At 41.8% G+C, this 26,027-nt stretch overlaps 2 protein-coding genes across 2 annotated transcripts; one reads left to right on the top strand and one right to left on the bottom strand.

Moving 5' to 3' along the window:
- The first annotated feature begins 468 nt into the window (after positions 1-468).
- LOC133574666 (syntaxin-2-like) lies at positions 469-19,741 on the top strand. Its single transcript, XM_061926870.2, has 8 exons — positions 469-1,237; positions 1,300-1,399; positions 10,146-10,220; positions 11,736-11,809; positions 11,938-12,046; positions 16,921-16,994; positions 17,116-17,253; positions 18,790-19,741. Exons 1-8 carry the CDS (start codon positions 1,187-1,189, stop codon positions 19,015-19,017), a joined length of 849 nt encoding a protein of 282 aa, XP_061782854.1. The 5' UTR covers positions 469-1,186; the 3' UTR covers positions 19,018-19,741.
- Positions 19,742-20,162: 421 nt separating this feature from the next.
- On the bottom strand, positions 20,163-23,282 carry pgam2 (phosphoglycerate mutase 2 (muscle)). The gene is made up of 3 exons (XM_061926871.1): positions 22,815-23,282; positions 22,576-22,756; positions 20,163-20,549 (listed from the first exon to the last, which is right to left on the bottom strand). Exons 1-3 carry the CDS (start codon positions 23,229-23,231, stop codon positions 20,380-20,382), a joined length of 768 nt encoding a protein of 255 aa, XP_061782855.1. The 5' UTR covers positions 23,232-23,282; the 3' UTR covers positions 20,163-20,379.
- Positions 23,283-26,027: the final 2,745 nt, after the last annotated feature.

The raw sequence follows: 26,027 nt of genomic DNA, 5'->3' as shown, positions 1-26,027 counted from the left end.
AATTTGGAGGTAATCCTCCTTTTTCATTGTCCCATTTACTCTCTGTAAAGCACCAGGTCCATTGGCAGCAAAACAGGCCCAGAGCATAATACTACCACCACGCCTGACAGTAGGTTTGGTGCTCCTGGGATTAAAGGCCTCACCTTTTCTCCTCCAAATATATTGCTGGGTATTGTGGCCAAATAGCTCAATTTTTGTTTCATCTGACATCACGTGGACAAAGATAAAACCTGGAGGAAAGTTCTGTGGTCAGATTAAACAAAAATTGAGCTGTTTGGCCACAATACAAGTATGTGCTCCAATCACTCTATCACAAAAAAATAAGAGTTGTAGAATTTATTGGAAACTCAAGACAGCCATGACATTAGTCCTTCACAAGTGTATGTAAACTTGTGACCACGACTGTATGTAGCAATGTGTAAAGCAATAGGCTCAGTGTTTGGCTGCAGCGTGTGACGTCACCTGATGCCAAATGCTGATTTAATGACTGCTGGTAAATAGGAGAAAGTCAGATCTCAGCGCGAACCAAAATATAAAACACACGACACGTTTTTTTTATTAGTACATGTCAATGTATTACTTCACACATAACGGTTATGTCACAAAATTCCCCCAGCAGATCTCACAGGTGAACTATATAATACAGTTGCACTATTTGTCTTTAGAAATTCCTGGGTTTACTTGAATGCACCATACTTCCGCCCCCTTTTGTGAACGCGAGCACAGGTAAAAGATACAAAACAAAGCCGCAAGTCATAATGCTGCCATGGAGGTAGTGTTTTGAATATGTCGTACTACATAATTTGCTCTTTTTAACCTTGTGGGTAGTCAGTCAGTTTGACGGAGGTCAATGTTCTTGTTTGCTTCTTGGCACGACCGCGCTTACGTCGTGAACGCGCTCATTCTGTGCAGGTGTGCGATTTTAGCTAAGTTAGCCTACAACAACAAGGGTCGTCGTCCAGGTCTTCTACACGAATTTTGGGTGTTTATGTGACTATCTGGTTTACAAGTAACTTCACAAAGAACAGATTCAGTCAGCTGCTTTGAAAATAACAGAAGCGGAGGAATATAGCAACAAGATTGGGATAAGCTGGCATTTGGCTTCCCTGTTGTATCGAACAGGTGGTGGCATTTTATGGCGGCTAATTTGCTACTTTCAGCAACAATGCAATCGTGATTTAATGACATGGCAGATGCAACCAGAGGGACTTACATCATGGAGGAGTTTTTCAAAACGGTAAGTGTTTGAAGATGTTCATGCGTTTGTCGTTTCCCACTTTCAACTGTCTGTCTGTGCAGGTAGGAGAGTTGGGAAGCCTCTTACAAAAGATGTCCTGTCAAGTGGCGGAAGTAGAGAAAAGACAAAGTGCCATCCTTGCCTTATCAAAACCTGACAAGAGTAAGAATTATACGCTAAAGTTACTTTTTACAACGCTAACTAGACACCTTGTTTGTGTTTTGTCAACACACAACATAAATAAAGCCTGTCACACCCATGCTAGTATCTGCTGGCGATTAAAGCACTACAATACAGAATTTAACAAAACACTTTCAAGACTACAAATCAGGTCAGTGCATGTTTTTGTCGTTGAATTTTATTTTCATAAATGAAATAGGAATTGAAAAAAACGATTGGTTTATTTGAATTTCATTTTGAAATACAAAAAATACAATTGAAAAAAACAGTGTTATTCTTTTTCAGTGTCGAAGAGCGGGGAAAATACGGTTTGGATTATCATTTTATTTTCCATATAACAAAAAAAAGTTAGCAGATACTGAAAAATTAAACATAAAACGATGTTTTTCACATTTCCGAACCGGAAGTTTCTATTTAAAGGGAACTGCACTTTTTTTGGAATATTGCCTATTGTTCACAATCATTATGAAAGACATGATGACAGATGTTTTTTTTAATGCATTGTAACTCGTAAATAAAAGTCAGTTTACAGCGGAGCCAATGGGAGATCGTCTATTACGCCAATAAAACACAATGAAAAAACATCCAAAAATAATGCTCCATTTACACTTTGTAACTTGAATGTTAACCAAGTATTAGTGATATTGTTATTAGAAGCGCTAACGCAGACAAACTATTTATAGCAGCGCCGTGATCACTAGCATATGTGCCTATGTTTACGTCGAGTGGTCTGCTGTTTCCTCACTTCCCTGCTCGTGGAAGTTTATTGTAGATCATAAATCATGCCTCTCACCTGGATTGTCGAAGGACAATCCAGGTGTTGGTACACTTTGACAGCCAATTTAGACACGGAAATGGTGAGAACGACATAAAAAAGAAACGCTTGGTTCCACCCCCCTTTTCGTTGCGAAAATTATTTCAGTTGGCATCCTAATGACAGCAGACGTTGCAGAGTAAGTCATGTTTTATTATGTTTGTTAGCTCCCATGAAGTCTACAGCGAGTAATAATCAGAGATGTTGAAAACAAAGCAAACGTTGAGATGCGTATGCTTATAATTATCCAAATACGTTAATACAAAATGTTATGAACGTACCTGTTACTACATTACATATATACTTACATTATGTATATATACCTGGATGTTCCTTTAAGGGCTTCATAGCCAGGATAGAACGGCTCCCATAAGCTCGAATGTAAGCAGACTTTTGATCGCATTTATGTAATATTTAGAATGCATATAAAAAAGAAAAAGTATGTGATCCTGTCTTACATATAGCCTGTGAATGATAGGCAATATAACCAAACAAGTGCAATTTCCCTTTAAGGAGAAGACTGGGAACTGACCAGTAGAAAAACAATTGTGTAGTGTTTTGTCCTGCGTTGGAAAGACAACAATTGATATGTTTTTTTAGGGCCGTCAAAGTCGACGCAATAATAACGCAGTAAATTTAAGTTCCTTTAACGGCACTAATTTTGTACGCGCATGCGTCCTAACTCTTTTGTAACCCTCAGTCCATTCCGTAGCGTGGGAAAAACGGAATGGCGTTCACTTACTGTTGAGCCACAAGCTACAAAATCGCGAGCAGAAATGTACAAAGAAAATGGTATATCAATGAAATCCCCTGTCCAAAGCCATGGCAGTTCGTTCTCCCGAGAAGACCAGACTATTTTATCTTTGATCGCCGTTAGACGACATTACTCGAGCAAAAGCGTGCTGGCGCCCTATGTAGCTTGCAGAGAAAAGGAGCTTCACTTTTGTGTTTGGATTACAGTTATAAATAAATGATAAATGATAAATGGGTTGTACTTGTATAGCGCTTTTCTACCTTCAAGGTACTCAAAGCGCTTTGACACTACTTCCACATTTACCCATTCACACACACATTCACACACTGATGGAGGGAGCTGCCATGCAAGGCGCTAACCAGCACCCATCAGGAGCAAGGGTGAAGTGTCTTGCTCAGGACACAACGGACATGACGAGGTTGGTACTAGGTGGGGATTGAACCAGGGACCCTCGGGTCGCGCACGGCCATTCTTCCACTGCGCCACGCCGTCCCTGTTGAGTGCATTTACAACACATAATGTAGCTAGTGACACTATCTGGTATAGTAACATGACGGTAAATTATCTGCAGAAAGGAAAGACAGAGGCATGAAGTCTTTAATAATAAAGTTGAGTGCATTAATAACGCAATGTAGCTTGTTACACTATCTGCTATAGTAACATGGGGATAAACTCTGCAGGAAGGAAAGACAGGCATGAAGTCTTTAATAGTGTTTGTTCTTGTCACAATGTCAAAACTTATCAAAACACCTTCTCAAACCAATCACACACTTGTGGCTTCACAATGAAAGCGCTACGCTTTACATTCGTTCTAACTTCAGTAACAAAATGAAAAATGTCTTACATTACAATCATGCTTTGATTGTCAAATATGTTTTTTAATGTAATCTGTGATATTTCTACTTAAATAAATGCTAGTACATCAGAGGGGGAAATTTTGTCGCAGATTGAAATAAAGTGTATATTCTTTAGTAACATGCTCTGGTTGATAATCCTCCATTATAGAATGTTTAGCATCTGAATATTACAATTTATTTATTAAATAAAGAAGGTTAAGACATTGTCATGCAGCATAACAAATAGCATTAACTTGTGCAACATGTAATGTACAGAATATCAGAAGCATTTATTTAGGTAAAAATATCACATTTTACATTACCAAACAACTTTGACAATCAAACCGTCCATCCATCTTCTTGCGCCTATCCGAGGTCGGGTCGCGGGGGCAGCAGCCTACGCAGAGATGCCAGACTTCCTTCTCCCCAGCCACCTTAAACTCCCGTTTGAGGCGTCCAGGGGGCATCCTTACCAGATGCCCTAACTACTTCATCTGGCTCCTGGAGCAGCAGCTTTACTTTGAGCTCCTCCTGAATGACAGAGCTTCTGACCCTATCTCTTAAGGGAGAGCCTCGCCACCCGACGGAAGAAGCTCATTTCCGCCGCTTGTACCCGTGATCTTGTCCTTTCGGTTATAACCCAAAGCTCATGACCATAGGTGAGAATGGGAACGTAGATCGACCAGTAAATTGAGAGCTTTGCCTTCCGGCACAGCTCCTTCTTTACCACAACGGATCGATACAGGGTCCAAGCAAACCATGATTGTAACAATCCGCGTTTTGTGTTATGAATGAGTGACATTAGATTCTAAACATGGTGTAGCTCCTCTGAATGCAAGTGCTCCTACAGCAGGAATACAAACTAATTCTACAAAATACTAATTTAGCCAAGACAACACCTACAAGTCATTTTTTGTTGTCATTCAGTGTGTTTATGTCCATTTTGTGTTTAGCTGTAATGTTTAAAAAAGCATAATGTTGAACATTTCATTAAAGCAAACCAATTGTCCTGTCATGGTATTAATAACTTAATTTGTGTAGGTACACTTATATGATGAAAAAATATATATGCGATAAATCACAATTATTTTGAGTTAACAATGGATTGGATTAATCGATTAGAAAAAAGTTTCGATTTTTATTCTGTTGCTTCAATTATTCAATTATTAGGTGTAACTAATAAAAATTGTTGTGATCTGTGTAGCGACGTACAGCTGAGTTGTATTTTTTTGTTATCGTTAATGTACACATTTTAAAATGTTGACCCATAGCAGGGGCCATGGAGGTCGGGTGCAGTGTGAGTTGGGCGGCAGCCGAAGGCAGGGCACTTGGCGGTCCGATCCTCGGCTACAGAAGCTAGCTCTTGGGACGTGGAACGTCACCTCGCTGGGGGGGAAGGAGCCTGAGCTAGTGCGCGAGGTCGAGAAGTTCCGGCTAGATATAGTTGGGCTCACTTCGATGCACAGCAAGGGCTCTGGAACCAGTTCTCTCGAGAGGGGCTGGACTCTCTTCCACTCTGGCGTTGCTGGCAATGAGAGGCGACTTTGTGGTGGCAATTCTTGTTGCCCCCTGCCTCAGAGCCTGCACGTTGGAGTTCAACCCGGTGGACGAGAGGGTAGCTTACCTCCGCCTTCGGGTGGGGGGACGGGTCCTGACTGTGGTTTGCGCTTACGCGCCAAACGGCAGCTCAGAGTACCCACCCTTTTTGGATTCGCTCGAGGGAGTACTTGAGAGTGCTCCCCCGGGTGATTCCCTCGTTCTACTGGGGGACTTCAATGCTCATGTTGGCAGCGACAGTGAAACCTGGAGAGGCGTGATTGGGAAGAATGGCCGCCCGGATCTGAACCCGAGTGGTGTTTTGTTATTGGACTTTTGTGCCCGTCACAGATTGTCCATAATGAACACCATAAGGGTGTCCATATGTGCACTTGGCACCAGGACACCCTAGGCCGCAGTTCCATGATCGACTTTGTAGTTGTGTCATCGGATATGCGGCCTCATGTTTTGGACACTCGGGTGAAGAGAGGGGCGGAGCTTTCAACCGATCACCACCTGGTGGTGAGTTGGCTGCGATGGTGGGGGAGGATGCCGGACAGACCTGGCAGGCCCAAACACATTGTGAGGGTTTGCTGGGAACGTCTGGCAGAGTCTCCTGTCAGAGAGTTTCAATTCCCACCTCCGGAAGAACTTTCAACATGTCACGAGGGAGGTGCTGGACATTGAGTCCGAGTGGACCATGTTCCGCGCCTCTATTGTCGAGGCAGCTGATTGGAGATGTGGCCGTAAGGTAGTTGGTGCCTGTCGTGGCGGTAATCCTAGAACCCGTTGGTGGACACCGGCGGTGAGGGATGCCGTCAAGCTGAAGAAGGAGTCCTATCGGGTTCTTTTGGCTCATAGGACTCCTGAGGCAGCGGACAGGTACCGACAGGCCAAGCGGTGTGCGGCTTCAGCGGTTGCGAAGGCAAAAACTCGGACATGGGAGGAGTTCGGGGAAGCCATGGAAAACGACTTCCGGATGGCTTCGAAGCGATTCTGGACCACCATCCGCCGCCTCAGGAAGGGGAAGCAGTGCACTTTCAACACCGTGTATGGTGAGGATGGTGTTCTGCTAACCTCGACTGCGGATGTTGTGGATCGGTGGAGAGAATACTTCGAAGACCTCCTCAATCCCACCAACACGTCTTCCTATGAGGAAGCAGTGCCTGGGGAATCTGTGGTGGGCTCTTCTATTTCTGGGGCTGAGGTTGCTGAGGTAGTTAAAAAGCTCCTCGGTGGCAAGGCCCCGGGGGTGGATGAGATCCGCCCGGAGTTCCTTAAGGCTCTGGATGCTGTGGGGCTGTCTTGGTTGACAAGACTCTGCAGCATCGCGTGGACATTGGGGGCGGTACCTCTGGATTGGCAGACCGGGGTGGTGGTTCCTCTCTTTAAGAAGGGGAACCGGAGGGTGTGTTCGAACTATCGTGGGATCACACTCCTCTGCCTTCCCGGTAAGGTCTATTCAGGTGTACTGGAGAGGAGGCTACGCCGGATAGTCGAACCTCTGATTCAGGAGGAACAGTGTGGTTTTCGTCCTGGTCGTGGAGCTGTGGACCAGCTCTATACTTTCGGCAGGGTCCTTGAGGGTGCATGGGAGTTTGCCCAACCAGTCTACATGTGCTTTGTGGACTTGGAGAAGGCATTCGACCGTGTCCCTCGGGAAGTCCTGTGGGGAGTGCTCAGAGAGTATGGGGTATCGGACTGTCTGATTTTGGCGGTCCGCTCCCTGTATGATCAGTGTCAGAGCTTGGTCCGCATTGCCGGCAGTAAGTCGGACACGTTTCCAGTGAGGGTTGGACTCCGCCAAGGCTGCCTTTGTCACCGATTTTGTTCATAACTTTTATGGACAGAATTTCTAGGCGCAGTCAAGGCGTTGAGGGGATCCGGTTTGGTGGGTGCAGGATTAGGTCTCTGCTTTTTGCAGATGATGTGGTCCTGATGGCTTCATCTGGCCAGGATCTTCAGCTCTCGCTGGATCGGTTTGCAGCCGAGTGTGAAGCGACTGGGATGAGAATCAGCACCTCCAAGTCCGAGTCCATGGTTCTCGCCCGGAAAAGGGTGGAGTGCCATCTCCGGGTTAGGGAGGAGACCCTGCCCCAAGTGGAGGAGTTCAAGTACCTCGGAGTCTTGTTCACGAGTGAGGGAAGAGTGGATCGTGAGATCGACAGGCGGATCGGTGCGGCATCTTCAGTAATGCGGACGCTGTATCGATCCGTTGTGGTGAAGAAGGAGCTGAGCCGGAAGGCAAAGCTCTCAATTTACCGGTCGATCTACGTTCCCATCCTAACCTATGGTCATGAGCTTTGGGTTATGACCGAAAGGACAAGATCACGGGTACAAGCGGCCGAAATGAGTTTCCTCCGCCGGGTGGCAGGGCTCTCCCTTAGAGATAGAGTGAGAAGCACTGTCATCCGTGGGGAGCTCAAAGTAAAGCCGCTGCTCCTCCACATCGAGAGGAGCCAGATGAGGCATCTGGTCAGGATGCCACCCGATCGCCTCCCTCGGGAGGTGTTTGGGGCACGTCCGACCGGTAGGAGGCCACGGGGAAGACCCAGGACACGTTGGGAAGACTATGTCTCCCGGCTGGCCTGGGAACGCCTCGGGATCCCCCGGGAAGAGCTGGACGAAGTGGCTGGAGAGAGGGAAGTCTGGGCTTCCCTGCTTAGGCTCCTGCCCCCGCGACCCGACCTCGGATAAGCGGAAGAAGATGGATGGATGGATACACATTTTAAAATGTTGATGACGTGCATTTGTGAGAAAAAAATAATGAAAGTTATGGCAAACAGAAAAAAGCTTTCTTTATTTTCTCAATTTCCCCTAAAATGAGTCCTTATAGTTTTTTTTTGTTTGCTTTTTTTTCAATTAATAGATGCATTACTTGATTATTAAAGTATTCAAAAGCTGCAGCTTGGTGTGCATTGGGGTGTTAGACGGTCTGGCTATTCAGCATAGATCACATGAAGGCACACAGGCATTCACACCTCTAAACAATTGTGTGCGTATGTAATGTGTATACTTGTTGATGACTACTCCAATGTCCACACTTACATACTGTAAATATTCTGAGAGTCCAAACGTCTTGTACTACACATGCACTTATTGCTCTTGCTTCACTACACACGAAGGGACAGTGGGACTCAGTAAACACTGTGAACAGTTACATATACAACTCTTGTAAATATGTATGTGCAATGAAAAAAACACATTACCGTCGTAAACAAATATTTTCACCATGTTTGCCTTATAGACTAATGGTAAAATAGAATAAAGAAGACATCTTGGATTTCTCTTTCTCGTAACACACCAGTCTTCGTACACTTCCAGTCACTCCTCGGCTCTTCCGGGTTACTACATATGTTATGTTACTTTAATACAATAAATACCAACATCATCTATAAAGAATAGTTGAATGTGTAGAAAATGCAACATAGAGATACAATCCACTGCTGCAGTATATTTAATTATTGACATTTTTTTACAGGGCCTTAAAAAAACGCCACGTTCCACAGTTGGCCCATGTGTCAATTGGACGCTTTTCCTCATCAAACATTGGATCGTATACATCAACATATATATTTTAAAACAAAATACAAAACTCGTGTTTATTTAGTGTAACGATTACCCATCAATACATGTGTACCCTATTTTTCGGACTATAAGTCGCAGTTTTTTTCATAGCACCGGGGGTGCGACTTATACTCAGGAGCGACTTATGTGTGAAATTATTAACACATTACCGTAAAATATCAAATAATATTATTAAGCTCATTCACGTAAGAAAGAAGACGTATAAGATTTCATCGGATTTAGCGATTAGGAGTGACAGATTGTTTGGTAAACGTATAGCATGTTGTATATGTTATAGTTATTTGAATGACTCTTACCATAATATGTTATGTTAACATACGAGGCACGTTCTCAGTTGGTTATTTATGCGTCATATAACAAACACTTATTCAGCCTGTTGTTCACTATTCTTTATTTATTGGGTTTTATCAAATAAATTTCCCCAAAAAATGCGACTTATACTCCAGTGCGACTTATATATGTTTTTTTCCTTCTTTGTTATGCATTTTCGGCAGGTGCGACTTATACTCCAGAGCGACTTATAGTCCGAAAAATACAGTACATTCCCTGAAATCACACACATATGCAGATAATTCAGATAGGGACCATGTCACGTTAATGTGGGCACTTGACGGAAAAGTGTCTCTAGACTCCAGTTAGCACGCTAGCCAACTGTTAGTCCTGCTAGTTCAACTCCAATGAGACAAGCAAAGCATGTGTTGTGCAGGCAGCCACACCTTTAATAACAGTCGGTGTGTTTACGGAGCTGTGTGTGCATACACAATGGCCTGTGGCATGGGCGTCAAGATGATCTGTTATTGATCTTCTGCCTCCACGGCTGTGATAATGCTTGATTCAATATGCAGCAGGCCTGCTTTTTAAATGTTAATATTGCCAACGATCACCCTCTTTTAATCGTAATAGCCAAAACTGTGAGTTACGTAGTTTACAATGTGATAATTATGCAAATATTTATTGGACTTTTTGGAGTTTCCTTTTTCTTTGTGCTTTCATGGTACTTATTATCCAGGTACTTTGACTTTCTCCCACATACCAAAACCATGGATGCTAGGTAATACTCTAATTGCACCAAAGGTGTGAATGTGTTAAATTATGATCCACAAGGGCAAGCGAAAAGCTATAGAAAATAGATGCATTTTAAATCTCAGTTGTTGTCTTTTTTCTGTGCTGCTGTCATCATTGTTGTGTACCTCCTTTAAGAACGCAAAGAGGAGCTGGAACTGCTGAACAACGAGATCAAGACGGCTGCCAACTTATTCCGAGCCAAGTTAAAGAGTGGGTTGGAATAACTTACAGTACATGTGCTGATGTGTAACACAATTGTAAAAACATCTGATATTTTTTTTATGCAACAAAGTTAGAGTTCATACACTAAAGGTGCGTGGCAGTGTACTAGAGATGCGCGGTTTGCGGACACAACCGCGGAGTTCGCGGATTATCCGCGGTTCGGGCGGTTGAAATAAAAAAAAATTAGATTTTATCCGCGGGTCGGGTCGGGCGGTTGAAATAAAAAAAAATTAGATTTTAAATAGATTCAGGCGGGTGGCAGTTAAACCAATTCGGAAATATATATACATAGTTAAATGTTGTTACCCACATACGAAAAACGAGCAGGCACCTGCAGCATATGCCACAACAGAAGAAGAAAAAAAAAAAGAGATGGACACTTTTACGGAGCGGAGAAGGGACGCCTCGCCGGGGTCCGGGACCGAGGCCCCTTCCCCCGAGAGGGCCCCACCGGGAGCCGTAGCTGAGGTGATCCGCGAGAAGGGCCCGACGCACGTCCAGGGTCACCAATGGGCCCATCGCACGACACCCCGCCTCGTCCGCCTTCGCCGCGGCCGGCGTCACGCGCAGCAGGTAAGCTGCTTACCTGCCCGCCACCCCCGTGGCCGGGGGCTCGTAACAGGGGTCACTCCGCGCGCTCCGCCCGCGCAGCTTACCTGCCCGCCAACCCCGTTGCCGGGGGCGCGTAACAGGGGTCACTCCGCGCGCAGTGCGCTCACGAAAGGGTTGGGGCAAGCAGAACTGGCGCTGCGGGATGAACCGAACTCCGGGTTAAGGCGCCCGATGCCGACGCTCATCAGACCCCAGAAAAGGTGTTGGTTGATATAGACAGCAGGACGGTGGCCATGGAAGTCGGAACCCGCTAAGGAGTGTGTAACAACCCACCTGCCGAATCAACTAGCCCTGAAAATGGATGGCGCTGGAGCTTCGGGCCCATACCCGGCCGTCGCCGGCAGCGAGAGCCGCTAGGGCTAGGCCGCGACGAGTAGGATGGGCGCCGCGGTGCGCGCTGAAGCCTCGGGCGCGAGCCCGGGTGCGAGGGACATCGCACCTCCACGTGCTTAGAGGTGCGCTCAGCGCGGCTCCCAGATGATTGCTGCATTGGATCAGTCGCCTTTCTTTAACAGGCAAAAGCTTTATAACCTCACTAATGCCTTGCATCGTCTATATTAGATATATAACAACGGGCGGGTGCGGTGTTGATTAAATGTTAATTCGGGTGGATGCGGATGGTTGACGACTTTTGTCATGCGGTTGCGGATGAAATAATTGCCTATCCGCGCATCTCTACAGTGTACCATCGTTGTTAAACACCATAACAAAGTGCATTGCTCTTCCTCATTCAGAGCCTGACTAATGACCAAATATTTGTTAAGCAAACAGACAGTGGAGAAAGACAGCCATTAAACAGTCCTCCCAGCATAATCTTATCTCAATCATCTATAGTTCATTTCTATTATGAATATAGCATTGATGGTACATTTTGCATGTCTGTCTCTCCAGCATCGCAGGGTGGTGTCCCGGTAGATGGCAGTGGCGATGGTGCCTCTGTGATGCAGCGCATTAAGAAGAATCAGGTCTGGTGGCACTATTTATGTATTTCACTGAGCCAGGTGCACGCCTGACAAAGTCACGACAAACAATGTTTTAATGATCCCCTCTGGCTCAACGACTTCTCTCTGTCTTGCTGTTGTCCTTCCATTAGCACGAACACCTGACTCGCTGTTTTGCTGATGTCATGACAAGTCACCATAAGACACAGGTGGCTTTCCGAGAGAAATGCAAAGCCCATATTCAGAGGCAACTGCAGATTGGTGAGTTAGGAACATTTCCTTATGTGCTGTTTATTTAAATAGCTTCACGTAAATCAATGGCCCTTTATAAATTAGAAATATCGGGTTATATTTAGCCTTTGCTGTGTTCCAATTTGCTTTTTAATGGCTAAATATTTGATTTAAGTAGTACGGATTTGATCATTTTATGAAACATAATCACATTTACAGAGGAACGTCTGTGGTCACTTGATTACCCTAAATGTGTTTGCATTTTGCAGCAATTGTTTCCATTAGAAATTATGAAATGAAAATAATATTTTCTAAGGTCAAACTGTGTCCATTAGGGATCTTCCGATCAGGGATTTATGCTGTCGATTTTGATACCGATGATCCATGAGTGAGGTCGGCTGATATCAATACCGATCACCTATATTAAATTGATAAATTTACAGTTATTTATGGTGACTGATATTGCCAGTGCAACAAAATCAACACAATATTTAAACTAGTTCCTTATTCCCTGTTATTACAATTTGATCAAAACAATGTCATTAGTACACAATAACTAAACAAAATCAAAAACTAAATATTTTTCCCCCACTCCTCCTGTGTTAAGGGAATTAGTCCCTGAATTTGAACAAAAACAACAAAAAAATATATTGATCGATATCGATCCAATCACTCTAGTATCGACAATATACTGATACTACCCTTGGTCTCAACGCCACCAATTTATGGATTGATCCGACCTCCTCTTATGTGTCGTGTACTGACTGCGACACTGCTGACACACCAACAGTAGTTGTTATATTATCCTTTCTCTAGACTCTTATTAATCTACATGTTAATTTCTTGTTAATAGCTGCTTACTTTATGCTGTAACGTGGTTCCATTTACACTTCTAAAACTTTATAAAGCACCTATTTAATTGATGTTTCAAGCTAGCTTTGCGGTTAGCTTAGCTATTAGCATGCCTGCTTCTGCTTGCTCTCGATGTGTAACATGTTTGGCCTTGTCCTCCAGTGATAATGGTACATGATAATGATACTTAGGATATTAAGAAATGCTGTTTTTTTTGCCATAATAGAGGTGATTAATATTAACTTATAAGGAAGCAGCTCCACACTGTGTAAGGAGACACACTTTGCTGCTAGCTTGTCTGCCGGTGGGACTAAAAATAAGTACAATATTAGCCAGATTTTGTGATCGGCATTAAAAGGCAGTGAATGTTGTCTGTGTTGGCCCTGCGATGAGGTGGCGACTTGTCCAGGGTGTACCCCAGCATCCCCCGCGACACCGAAAGGGACAAGTAGTAGAAAATGGATGGATGGATGGACGGACGGACGGACGGACGGACGGACGGATGGATGGATAATTGGCAATACCAATCCCATACCTTTTCAAGAAAATCGTCCAATACTGATCGGTGGCAGATTGATCAGCACATACAGAGTTACCATTGTTAATACCTTTTATTCATTGTATAGGCAATTTTTGAAGTAGCAATTTTGCATCGTTAATTATCATACTAGTGTGACAATAATACATTTAAAAATATTGCAGTGGTATTTATGAGGTCCATTGATACTACTGTAGGACCAAGCTCGTAAATTAGAACACTTATATCTCAAATCAGCTTTCCCATTTAATTTTTTTTAAATGAATTTAATCCATGCTTGGTCCCCCAAAATAGCACACTTTTAACATGCAACATGCCTTTTTAAAAAGGAAAAACAAACTTTTATACAATAGTTTTATGAAGTAACCTAATAATGTACAGTATTTACCTTAGAGATCATACATCTGCTGCTATTACCTGTCTTATGCACTAAAAAACCCAACTTACAAATACAACATGCATATTTTTGAGGATGTTTGAAATATTTTATTGCATTGTTTGCTACAAATTTTGAAATATTCTTTTAAAAATATGTACAATCTTATTAAACATACGTCTAAGTTTCACAATACACTACTTTTTCAAAATACACTGTTGAAACACAATTGTTTACATCCATATCATCTATATCTTTTTTTAATACTTGTAAAGTACTATGCCACTTCTACCTGCACATTTATTATTATTATTATTATTGTCTTTTTATTGCTACTTTGGTAGTTAGATATATTATGTTGTGCTCGTGCACTTTACTATTTGTGTCTCGTCTTGTCTTGTCTATGCATGGGACAGTGAAAAACGCAATTTTGATTCTTTGTATACCTTGCACCTGTGAAGAATTTACAATAAAGCTGACTTTGACTCTTTTGACTTTGAGTGATCAACCGCAGAGAGGTTGGTTTCAAGTGGTTTGTTGGATGGCCACCCCCGTAGCTACAGCAGTAGTTCACCCCTGGTCCTCCCAGACTGCTTTGTCTTGGTGCTGGTCATTTTACTTGGGAGAACAGACTCTGTGTCGTCTCCTTCAAGTTGCTTTTCCGCCACAAAAACCATCAGTAGCTTCTCCGTATTTTTGTGGGTGGATGTCTGCCTTGTGGAAATTGTCTGGCTGATGCAGGAGCTGGCTGCTACTTCAGTAGATGCTGACTGTATGGTGGCAATACCTCCCCGGGTCCTCTGCACGGTCAATCAGGGCTGCACGATTTTGGGGAAAAAACTAATTGCGATTTTTTCTCTCCAAAATTGCAATTCGATTTGGGATTTTTATATTGTATACATAAATGCAAAAATTACCAGTAAAATAATCCAACTGTTTCTTTTAGATTGTCAATTAACATATTCTTGTCTCAAGGTGCCACACAGAACAATATGCAATAAATTACTTTCAAAAATATTTGGCTTTATGCAGACAGATTCCGAGATTTTGTCTATGTCATGCTTTTTATAAACTGAAGAAATAACCAATAAAAACTATACTGTGTTTATAATGTAATGTAATCGTAGTATTTAATAATAATGTAAGTAACCATTGTAAAGGACAAACTTTTATTTCTCGTTACTGTAGAATTGTTGTACAGTACTGTATCTTGAAGGCAAATAACTTTGGTATCTTAGATTAACAAACCAAACATAAAATGAAATCATCTGAACATCTTGAAATGCATTTTTTCTTTGTTGGAAAAACTAGGTCGGACATTGTCTTTTATTTTGTTGCCATCACGACCTTCTTGTTTGTTCGTCCGTGTTGATGGCCTCATATTGTCCATCTGATTTAAAGCTGAAATATCATTCCAATTTAGCTTTGTAATTATTTTTTTCTTCTTAATTTGTGTTACTTTGCGGAACTGCTTAGTAGCGAGTCGCGAGGCTCTCTGTCCATGCTTCCTGTGTCTGTAAAGCTGGCAGTCTCGCTCTCCACACACTGAAACAAAGATTGTTGACTGAAATGAGGCCTCACTGTGTTCAGTTAATTCTGTTAAACGCGTTCAGGTGCTGAGAGCGATGCACAGAGTGAGACCGCTTTCTCCCTACTTGAAGTGAAAGATGAAGAAAGCTTAACAATTCTGTGAGTGAGTGAGTTGAAATCGATTCAGTACATTTTTAGCAAAAAATAAAAAAATCAAGCAGTGTGACAGTGAAATAAATAGTGAATACTGGACACTGTAGGTAACATTTCCTATATTCCTGTTATTTCTTGTAAGGGAATTATTTAAAAATGAATTATGTGTACAAACAAGCAGGTAAACAACAATGGCCTATGCATTCACATCTTATTTGAATAAAGTGCAACCAACACTTAAGGTTTAATTAACAAGACGAAACACTTTCTGCTCACATTTTTAACATTCAAGCAATTTTCAATAAAAGTACAGTAACCAACAATTTAACTGTAGATTTACCTGCTAAATAAAGTTCCCCGACCCGGCTATACAGTATCTGTTCTCCGCTCTGGTGTCGCCAATGAAGGACGGTGTCCCAGGTGTGCAGAAGCATGTATGTCTCCTGATCCCTGTCGATGGTGTTGGCCCCACGCTTCCTAATTTCCACAGCCTCCTTTATCCATCTCTTCTATTTGTTTCTCATGAAATGACTTATTGTTCCGAGAGTCTGTGCGTCGTGGTAACTTGCACAGCTGTTACTTCCATTGTCGGCCACGTCTTCTGTGGCTTAAAGTTGTGTTGCGGCTTCATCGTTGTGTTGTTTTATTTATTGTGGCTTTTGCAATTGTGCTTTAACTGAAAGTTATGATATTGAAATGCCCGGCAGTTTCTGCGAGTCGGCCAATCTTCCACACGACACACACAAGAGCATCATCTCCTAAAAGCACACAGACACACACACATAACAGAAACTACACTACTGTCTTGTGTCGTTTGCGTTTGTTATGACTTTTCTCAACCACCATAGATATCTGCCCTTTTTGTTTGTGACGCCACAGATGGGAATATAGACTTAACGTTTAAATCATTATTATTGCAAGTGCTAAACTTCATATAAAGTCTGCCATTCTTAACACCAATGTTTTCTTTTTATAGTATCGATAAAATCGATTGATTCCCGTTTTAAAATGATTTTGGATCGATATCTATCGCTTGGAAGGCAAACTTGCTGAGCACAGATTGATATACTTAAAATTTAGGACTATAAATCCATCCATGGATGTATCGATCAAAAGTTACACCCCTAATTGTAAACCCAATGTTGGTATACAGCGCAAGAAACAATAAAACACAAAAGTGCAAATTTGGTATGGGATTTTGGTTTGCATGGCAGTCTGGCAGATGCACTTTCACATGTCATGGTCTAACATGTTAACGTTAACTATTGTTTACTGTGAAGCTCTGCCTTTACTTTGACAACGACTGATTTGTACTACATTCAACATTCAGTTCCACTGTACAAACACAAAAAATGTTGCTGCTCAATATGTGTGCAACACATGTTTTCTGTGACAGAGCAAATATTACTACCTATGTTAGACATCTAGTTATTTAATGTTTTGTCTCGTTTTCAGTGGACAAGGTGACCACAGATGAAGAGATGGAGGAAATGCTCAACTGTGACAATGTGACCGTTTTCATATCAGATGTGAGTTGTACGGTTCTCCACCTAACCTAGCTAAGAACTTTTCAGAAATTCTACCTGACTTTTATTGGCTTGGTTTGTTACCATCTAAAAGTTGCACAATGATGCCTTATCTTTCCCACAGATCAGCTTGCAAGCTCGTATGTCGAGCGAGGCTCTGAGCGAGATAGAGTCTCGTCATGAGGACATTGTGCGCCTGGAGGCAAGCATCAGAGAGCTGCACGAGATCTTGTCTGACACGGCCCTGCTGCTGGAGATTCAGGTGAGAAGGATTCCGATTGATTGTCACAATCCGCACAGTTTCGTACATACACTTAGTAGTTTAAGTACATAAGTGCATTCACACAGAAGTATGGCTCATATGTCCCCAGTTGGTTTTGTATTTGCAGTGTCGTCATCAAGCGGTGAAAGTGTGCTACTGCACCTTAATTTGATTCGTGAAAGGAAATAATGCTTGCATTCTGAATAAATTAATTGTGCCTAAAGAATGATGCACTATAGTCAATTTGGGAAAGCACTACACTTAACATTTGCATGCTCAGGAACTAAGTACGTCAAGAGCTGAAATGTATAGGCAGTATGGGTGTCCCGAACCAATATTGGTATCAGATTGGTATCTATCTTGCAATCAAAATCTCAGATGCAAGCAGTCCTGCACTGTGTTTATTCTTGCATAGCTGGACAGCCACTTAAAATCCAAATGTCCTTCAATAAGCACACAATGTTTGTACTCACTTGTACTTATGTGAAGTAATTTACAAAAGGTAAACATGGTAGGGCATTGGCTTCTAGAAGCTAGCAGCTACACAACAGCTAAGCACAAAATAGCATAAAAGCTAGACATTCTTAAGTGTCTCTAATTGAACAATATTGCAGTTTTAAACACATTTGTCTATATAAACTAGTATTAAATTCCAATTGCACACTACTTACCGATACAAAGTCTCCAAGGCAGAAGCCTATTAGAAAGTATCCAGTAAAAAAAACCTGTCCGGATCATTTAAATTACTGCGTAATGAGCTTAACTTCATGAATTATTGTGGATGCTAAGTGTCCCTTAAAAAACAATTACTACTCCACTTCAACCTAAAGACACCACAAGTTCATTCCAGACAATAATAAATAGGTCAGCGTTTTCTTACCATTGTTGTCTGAGTAATTTCAATGGATCAATTTTGTTCTATTATTACACACTACAAAATAATAAATGTATATTTTGTTCAGATATCGTATCAGAAGTGAACAAGTTATCTTGGGACACCTCATGCAGTGGTGCAGTAGAACTTTGCTATTCACGGGAGTTACACTCCCAAGAAAATAAAAAAAAAACTGACTAAAGCACGCACATTTATCCATCCATTCATCCATCCATTTTCTACCACTTGTTCCTCCCGGGGTGCACGTACATTTAAAAAGACAAAAATGAAATGTAGTTTTACACAGAAGTTTTTTAAACATATATTTAGTATAAAAAAAACATGCATATGCAATACATCACGTCTTGTCAAAGTATTTTCCTGCTAAAAAAATTTGTGAATTGACTTGAGACAGCACCATTTCTTTCATATACAGCTACAACACTCATATTTCTCCTGCAGATAGCGCCATCAAACCACTTTTTATTTAACTTACCATTAAAAAAGTAATAATTTACCATTTAAAGCAAAGCAAAGAATGAGCAAATGCATGGCAGAGCAAATGCCATACCGGAAACAGGTGAAGATCTACTGAATTCATATTACTACACAGCATTACTTTTATTGAAAGACCAGCCTGATATTTTACTTCTTTCCACCAGGGGGAGCTGGTGAACAGCATAGAAAAGAACGTGGCTCGCGCTGCAGACTATGTGGAGGTGTCCAAAGCACAGGCCCACAAAGCAGTGATTTACAAGAAGAATCCAACCAAGATAGTGTCTCTGCCCAGCTTCTTGAAGTCCTTTAGGAGACAAACATCTGCCAAAGCAACCACAGGTCCATCAACATCACACCTGGACAATAAAGACCGAAACACTGATGCTCTCTGAACTTTGACTGCACTAAGCATATGGCCAAGCTTGTGGTGTTTAATTTACATTTCAAAAATGGATTTGATAAGGTTCCTTCCACCTCCAAAGACATGCACCTGGGGATAGGTTGATTGGCAACACTAAATTGGCCCTGGTGTGTGAATGTTGTCTATCTGTGTTGGCCCTGCGACGAGGTGGAAACTTGTTCAGGGTATACACCGCCTTCTGCCCGAATGCAGCTGGGATAGGCTCCAGCCACCCCCGCACCCAAGAGAAGGACAAGAGGCTGAAAATGATGGATGGATGAAGGGATTTCATAAGGACTCAAGCAAGTGTGACCAGGATCAAGTATGGTGAAGGAACTTGAAAGCTCTGTTTAAAAATATGGCAGTCTAAAACAAATAATGAAACAAATACATATAAAAACTTGAAGAGTGCAGATTTAGATAAATGTGAGAATCTAAACAATTTCCTCCTAAAAACTTTTATTTATTTATTTCGTTTTTGGTTCGAAGTAGTTTTTTTGTTTGTTTTTACAATTACACACAATGAAACACATTACATTCTTGGACGAAATAATGTCTTGTTTTACCACTTACTGACTGGTGGTGATGCAATGCAAAGCCACTACACACACTGGTGACTGGTGTGTTCACCACATGGTTCCCTGCTGCCATTTTATTGCAATATGTAGTTCACTTCTTCCAATAAACTAACACTGCCCATCAAATCCAACTTTCAGTTTTATTTTCCTGTGTCACCAGTTAAAACAAAATTGTAAGATTTTTTTCTTTTCATCATGAGAATTTCTCCTGGCCAGTGTGAAATTGCCCTAAAACTACTTACTGGTGACGCTTCATTGTAATTGGAAAATGGTCATTTGTATGAAATATACATAGACTTCTGGATTTAGTACTTTTCCTACTTGAATATAAGCAGTGAGATCATTTAAAATTCATCTCTGCAGACGGTTTTGTCACTGCATTATGGGAACGCTGCCATCCTGAACCCACTGACTCCTCTTCCTCATTGCCACACTCTGGATAAGATTTCACAGCACCTTTTGCACTATGCTGAAACCACACATTTCTAAATAGAGAATGAATGAAGCGAGCAATGAGGCATACACTTTTAAAGAACCTGACTGCAAGGAACCAGACACATAAAAACATGGTTTCTTTATTGTTTGTGCTACGGTGGTGGGCTTGAACACAACTTAAAACAACTGAAGGATGTGCAGTTATTTTTAGACTGACTGTTTGCTCCAACTGACAGGTGGAGCAAACAAGGCTAACCATTAAAAAGTGACCCCCCCTGTTGGAATGGACGACAAAGACGGATGCATGGGAGGTAAGGACACAGTCTCTCATCTGCCAGACCTTACTTCTTCACTTTGCCCTGGGCAGCCACAGCCTCCATGGCCTTCTTCACGGTCTCCTCATCACCCAGGAAGGACATTGGCTTCACAGGCTTCAGGTTGGCGTCCAGCTCGTACACAATGGGGATTCCAGTGGGCAGGTTTAGCTCCATGATGGCGGCATCGGACATGCCTGAGAAAACACAGTGAGTGATAGAATAAAAATACAAAATAAAAGATTTGACTAATTTTCTTCGATTTTTAAAGGAACACGTGAAATAAAACATACAATATTGTCCCAAAATGTCCCATTTTCCTGTCATGATCTCCTGCAGAAAACTTAGATATTTTAGAGCCTATAAGGGGTATGTAGCAACATGCTCAAACCCAAGAAGTTGTGCATTTTGCACTGGCTCTGCTCATAAGCGTCAAGCGCAAAAAGCATTGGTGCTATGATGACTACACTGTAAAATGTCATTGTGAATTCACAGTCTAATAATTGCAACACTTTCTCAGTAACATTTACTGTAATTTACTGTGAAATTATATCTTTACAGCAATTTACTGTAACTTCAAGGCTGCGAAACGGTTAATTCTATTGTTTTAGTTAGTTACGCTCTGTTTAACAGCATACTTATATTTACAAGAGTGTGCAATGTCTGAGAAACAAATCAGTTTTAATTTACAGTAGTTGTGATATTACAAATGATTTTAATTACAGTATTTTAATTGGGAAGTAACAGTTAATTGCTGTGAAATAAAGCGATATCGTAATTGTTTGGTCATTTGTTGTAAAGTTACAGTAAATTGTGATTAGGGATAGGATACACTTTATTCATCCCACAATGGGGAAATTATATGGTTGCAGTGCAGATACAAAAAATCCATAAAAAATAAGGTAACACAATAAAAACAAAGAAATATCAAACAAACAAAGGACATAAAATACATTAAAAGAGCACAGAGCTGATGCAACCAGCTTACACTTCAACGGCGCCATTTCTACATACAGCTACAAAGCAAAACAACGGAAAAAAAACAAATTTGCCATAAATACATTATTGCTGTGAAATCCTCAGAAAACTTTTGTGGTCACCATTTGCACACTTAATAGGGCTGTTTGCAACATTTGCACAGATGCCCAGAGGGTGCTAACTTTCCAATGTATTTTGCACAGCATATCCCGCCCTCCCACGGTATCTCCTACGTAATTACGCACGTTTGTAACGCATGGACACGCATTAGCTTTATGTGTTGTTAGCTAATAATAGCAATTTAGATAGTTAGCGTTAGCTATCATTAAATTAATATTCAATCATGACAAAATAACTACAAATTGTTTTTTGCTTCTCTTGGACTGTTTTTGTATGTGTTGACACAGAATGAGTGACCGCCGTAAACACCGATCATTTCATTCGGGACGGTAAAAATGTTTTATTACATAAACTTAGTAATTGTGAAAAATATAGACAATTGTCAAACAAATGTGTTCTGTTAAACCACTCATGGTAGCATACGCTAACCGGTGGTGTTCTTTTTTGCTTTGAAAAATGTTACTCTGAGAAATTTGCAAACAGCACCTTTACCTGCAGCGTCGAACCTACTATCATGTATTTTGACTTTATATGTTTTTTTTGTTTTTTTTACAACATGGGAGCCAAACTGCTCATCTTTTTGTGGAAATTTTACTAAAACACAAGCTGTGGAATTTAGCAAAGTTGACAAGAATGATTTTGACTTTTTAATTTGCCAACAATAATTAACTAAAACATGATTGTTGAATATGCACAGTCTTTAGTCCCATTCATTCTGTTAATTGGCACTTTGTTTTGAAATTTGACACCCTAAAAGCTGAAAAGAGTAACTTCGAAGTCCAACACCGTATTTACCTGCACGGGGTATATTTAATATACACAAATTGTACCTTGAAGGACAAAAGACAACATTATGTCTTCCTATTTTTGACAATTCAAGTGACATTTGGCCTTCTGCCTGTGTATGTCTGTCCACTCCTTGAAACCTTCCTACATAAAGGTCGTGACTGTAACGAGAACCAGACTCATGACCGTCTCCCTTGTCCCTGAGCCCACAGCTGCTATTAATAGAAACCGTGTGTGTGTGTGTCTTAAGTCTTTACTCGGCTAAACTGCAAATTATATTTGCAACCTTTCTGTGTGCTTCCCAGCTCTGACATAAATGTTTTTCTTTAGCTTACTCACCTTCTAAGTGTTTGACGATACCGCGGAGACTGTTGCCGTGGGCTGCGATGATAACGTTCTTTCCGGCTTTGATTTCAGGAGCGATGACGTCGTTCCAGAAAGGCAGGGCGCGAGCAATGGTGTCCTTCAGGGATTCGCATGTAGGCAGCTCACCAGCCTTCAGGTTCTTATAGCGTCTGGACTGTAGGTTGTGCAGTTCAGTCAGCATTTCATTGAAGTTTGATTTTTTGTTGGCTCACCTCACTGATGATGGAGTGATAGGGGTGGTCCTTGTCCATGGATGGTGGTGGGATGTCGAAGGAGCGACGCCAGATCTTCACCTGCTCCTCACCGTGCTTGGCGGCTGTCTCGGCCTTGTTGAGACCGGTGAGGCCCCCGTAGTGACGCTCATTGAGGCGCCAAGTACGGATTACGGGCAGCCACATCTGGTCCGTACCTTCCATGATGGTCCACAAGGTCTTGATGGCACGTTTAAGCACGGAGGTGTAGCAGATGTCAAACTTCATGCCAGCCTCCTTGATGGCCTGAGCTCCCCGCTTGGCCTCCTCCATACCCTTCTCACTGAGGTCTGCGTCAAACCAGCCGCAAAAGCGGTTCTCCTGGTTCCAGGAGCTCTCCCCATGGCGAACAATAACCAGACGATGAACAGCGGCCATGCTCAGCTAACACAGTGCCCTCGGTCCTTGTAAGTTGTGCACACACTCTGGCAGCCCAAAGTGAGGCCAGGTCGACATTCTTTGCTCTTTTTATAGCAGCGTGGCAGCAGGCATCACATGATGGACAAACCCTCTCCACGGTCCACCTGTAAGAGGCCTTCAATCTGTGATGGACAGGCCGGCTCAGCCAGTAGGAACAGTCGCCTGCACGTGAAGGCCAAAGGTCAGGTATTAAGCCAAAATAGCAACATGACTTTTAAACTGAGATCTCTTGAACAAAAGTGTAAAGATCAGATGTGACATCATTTAAACAGTCAATGCACTGCTCAGACCGTATATGTAAATTATGTCAAGTTCTGTTATGGCCGTCTGGCTACTGCTATATATATATATATATATATATATAACTGCTATATGTTATCAGCAGTGTTGGGACTAACGCGTTACAAAGTAACGCGTTACTGTAACGCCGTTAGTTTCGGCGGTAACTAGTAATCTAACGCGTTATTTTTTTATATTCAGTAACTCAGTTACCGTTACTACATGATGCGTTACTGCGTTATTTTACGTTACTTTTTATGTAGTATAAAGTGTGTTTTATCAGAGCGCTGCGTTCTGATTCTTCTTGTGTCACAAGCCGGAGAAGAGAGAGAGACATGCGCTCTGTGTGGGTGTGTCTGAGTGTGAGTGTGGGGAGCGAGGGGGGGGGGGCGTGTCTGATCATGGCGGAGCCAGAAGTCGAGTTTGCTAACATGGAGATATCTTCACTACTTTTCTTTTGTCGAGCACAAAGAAAATAACATTTTAGTTAAATGTAAATTGTGCTTTGGATCAAAGATGCCATCTACTGCCCAAAACAGCAATTCAAATCTGCTGAAACAAGCTACATAGCAACATGCTTCGACGAAGCTAGTAAAGAGAGACAGAGACTCTGATGCCACTTCACCTCCACCACCACCACCATTCACCGCTGAAGGTACACACTCTGTCAATGAATGTTCCCTCTAATTGTTCATGTGTGAGCAAACGCAAAAACTCCCTGAGCATTGAGTGGAGTCCATGTGAGCAACTTTAGACGTGCACACTGTGGCTACACCAGCAGCACACCTGTCCCAAACCTCACTAAATAACAACTTACACCTCCATCCATCCATCCATTTCCTACCGCTTGTCCCTTTCGGGGTCGCTGGAGCCTATCTCAGCTGCATTCGGGCGGAAGGCAGGGTACACCCTGGACAAGTCCCCACCTCATCACAGGGCCAACACAGATAGACAGACAACATTCTCTTATTATTATAATCAAATGACAGCAGTCATTTCCATTTCTAATATAAGTGTTTAGGCCCACTTATAATGACAATAACAAAAAATATTGTTTTTCATGAACTGTGTACTTGTATTGTTTGTCTGGGTGGAGGTCCTGCTTTGGAAATAATTTGTACCCCTTTCAGACATTGCATTTAGTTCCCATTAAAACATTCACATGTTGCACAATGAGATGTAAGCAGGGGATCATGTGTACATTCCTGCAACTTCCTGTTTGTAAAAAATATATTTTTATTAGTATTTATTTAATATACTAACAGCATTTAATGATTAATATTTATAAATTAAGATTCCTAATAAATGACACTAGAATAAGCACACATTTGATTGGTAAATCATAGTGTAACGACCTGGAATGACACTTTATGTGTGGTGTTGGAGTTGTCCGACTTTTTGTGCGGCTGTAAACGCATCACTGGCTAAGTGCCATATGTGCAAGTGTTGGCGCACGTGAGAGAGCGAGCGGCTGCTGTTGATATAACAAAGTTGCTTTTGGTCTGGTTTGTACTGCAGAAAATGACCAGTTTTGCTAGATATCATTTTTTTTACTAATGTTTTGGTGATGTGTTTATGGCCGACAGTAAAGAGTTTTGCTCAGTAAAGTGATGGATGGAATTCATGTCCTCAAAGCGTCTCGACAGACGTTACAATATTTGAACAATGATGACGAAAACGGTTTTCTCTGTCGTGTCCGTGTCGTGTCGAAAATTGTTATGCGCTTATTTTTTTATTTCATTTTGTGCATGGCATAGATTTGCCATGCGCAGAGGACGCTTGAGCAGTGCGCAATTGCACATGCGCGCTCCTGAGAGGGAACGTTGCTGTCAATTCTCTTATATACTCTTTCATTCTAGACTTCTAGAGTGTTTGATTATCACATCACTCTAAATGTATAGACTATAAAGTTCACAAACATAAAGAGGGATCCTAGTGGGCCAGGCCAATCTTTCTTTATCTCTAAACTAAAACTGGGGAAATGTGTAGTGTTCTGGGTTTCAGACATGATTTTGTATAAGAATTACTTGAGGAAGAAAATGCCTGGTTAGACTTTGTGTATGTAGTGTGTGCCTTTCTTGGTTTACATCTATGCTGTTATTATGCTGTTTGTTACTTATGTATGTTATGTTGCAGCTATTTAAAATAGTTTTGTGAATTTGTTCTGGCCAGAAACAAACTGGCCTTTGTAACATATCTTTGTCTTTGTGTGTTGTATGTAGACCACATGGATTAGCAGAGTTGAGTGATGCAAATGCATGTCAAGTTGATCAACAGATTGTATTATTCTTCTATGCCTTACCGTATACAGAAGAGTTCTACATTTTAGATATCGTGCAAGAGCTGTGTCAACTGTTCTACCTTTACAAAGATAATGCTTTGTTTTGTCAGGGATGTACTCATTTAACAAGATGTGTATCATTGTTGTACAGTAACCACAACTATTGCCAAGCACAGAACAGCTAATCAGTTCGT

Source organism: Nerophis lumbriciformis, linkage group LG32, assembly GCF_033978685.3.
Source record: "Nerophis lumbriciformis linkage group LG32, RoL_Nlum_v2.1, whole genome shotgun sequence".
Taxonomy (NCBI): Eukaryota; Metazoa; Chordata; class Actinopteri; order Syngnathiformes; family Syngnathidae; genus Nerophis; species Nerophis lumbriciformis.
The sequence above is the reverse complement of the archived record's forward strand: the minus strand, read 5'-3'. Positions and strand labels throughout refer to the sequence as shown.

Excerpts from the sequence above, each read along its gene's own strand:
- LOC133574666 (XM_061926870.2), top strand. The coding sequence starts at position 1,187 with ATGGCAGATGCAACCAGAGGGACTTACATCATGGAGGAGTTTTTCAAA. Across the intron at positions 1,400-10,145 it reads CTTATCAAAACCTGACAAGA|AACGCAAAGAGGAGCTGGAA; the intron begins GTAAGAATTATA and ends ACCTCCTTTAAG. Across the intron at positions 17,254-18,789 it reads CCCTGCTGCTGGAGATTCAG|GGGGAGCTGGTGAACAGCAT; the intron begins GTGAGAAGGATT and ends TCTTTCCACCAG.
- pgam2 (XM_061926871.1), bottom strand. The coding sequence starts at position 23,231 with ATGGCCGCTGTTCATCGTCTGGTTATTGTTCGCCATGGGGAGAGCTCC. Across the intron at positions 22,757-22,814 it reads ATCACTCCATCATCAGTGAG|TCCAGACGCTATAAGAACCT; the intron begins GTGAGCCAACAA and ends CACAACCTACAG. Across the intron at positions 20,550-22,575 it reads TATCGTCAAACACTTAGAAG|GCATGTCCGATGCCGCCATC; the intron begins GTGAGTAAGCTA and ends GTGTTTTCTCAG.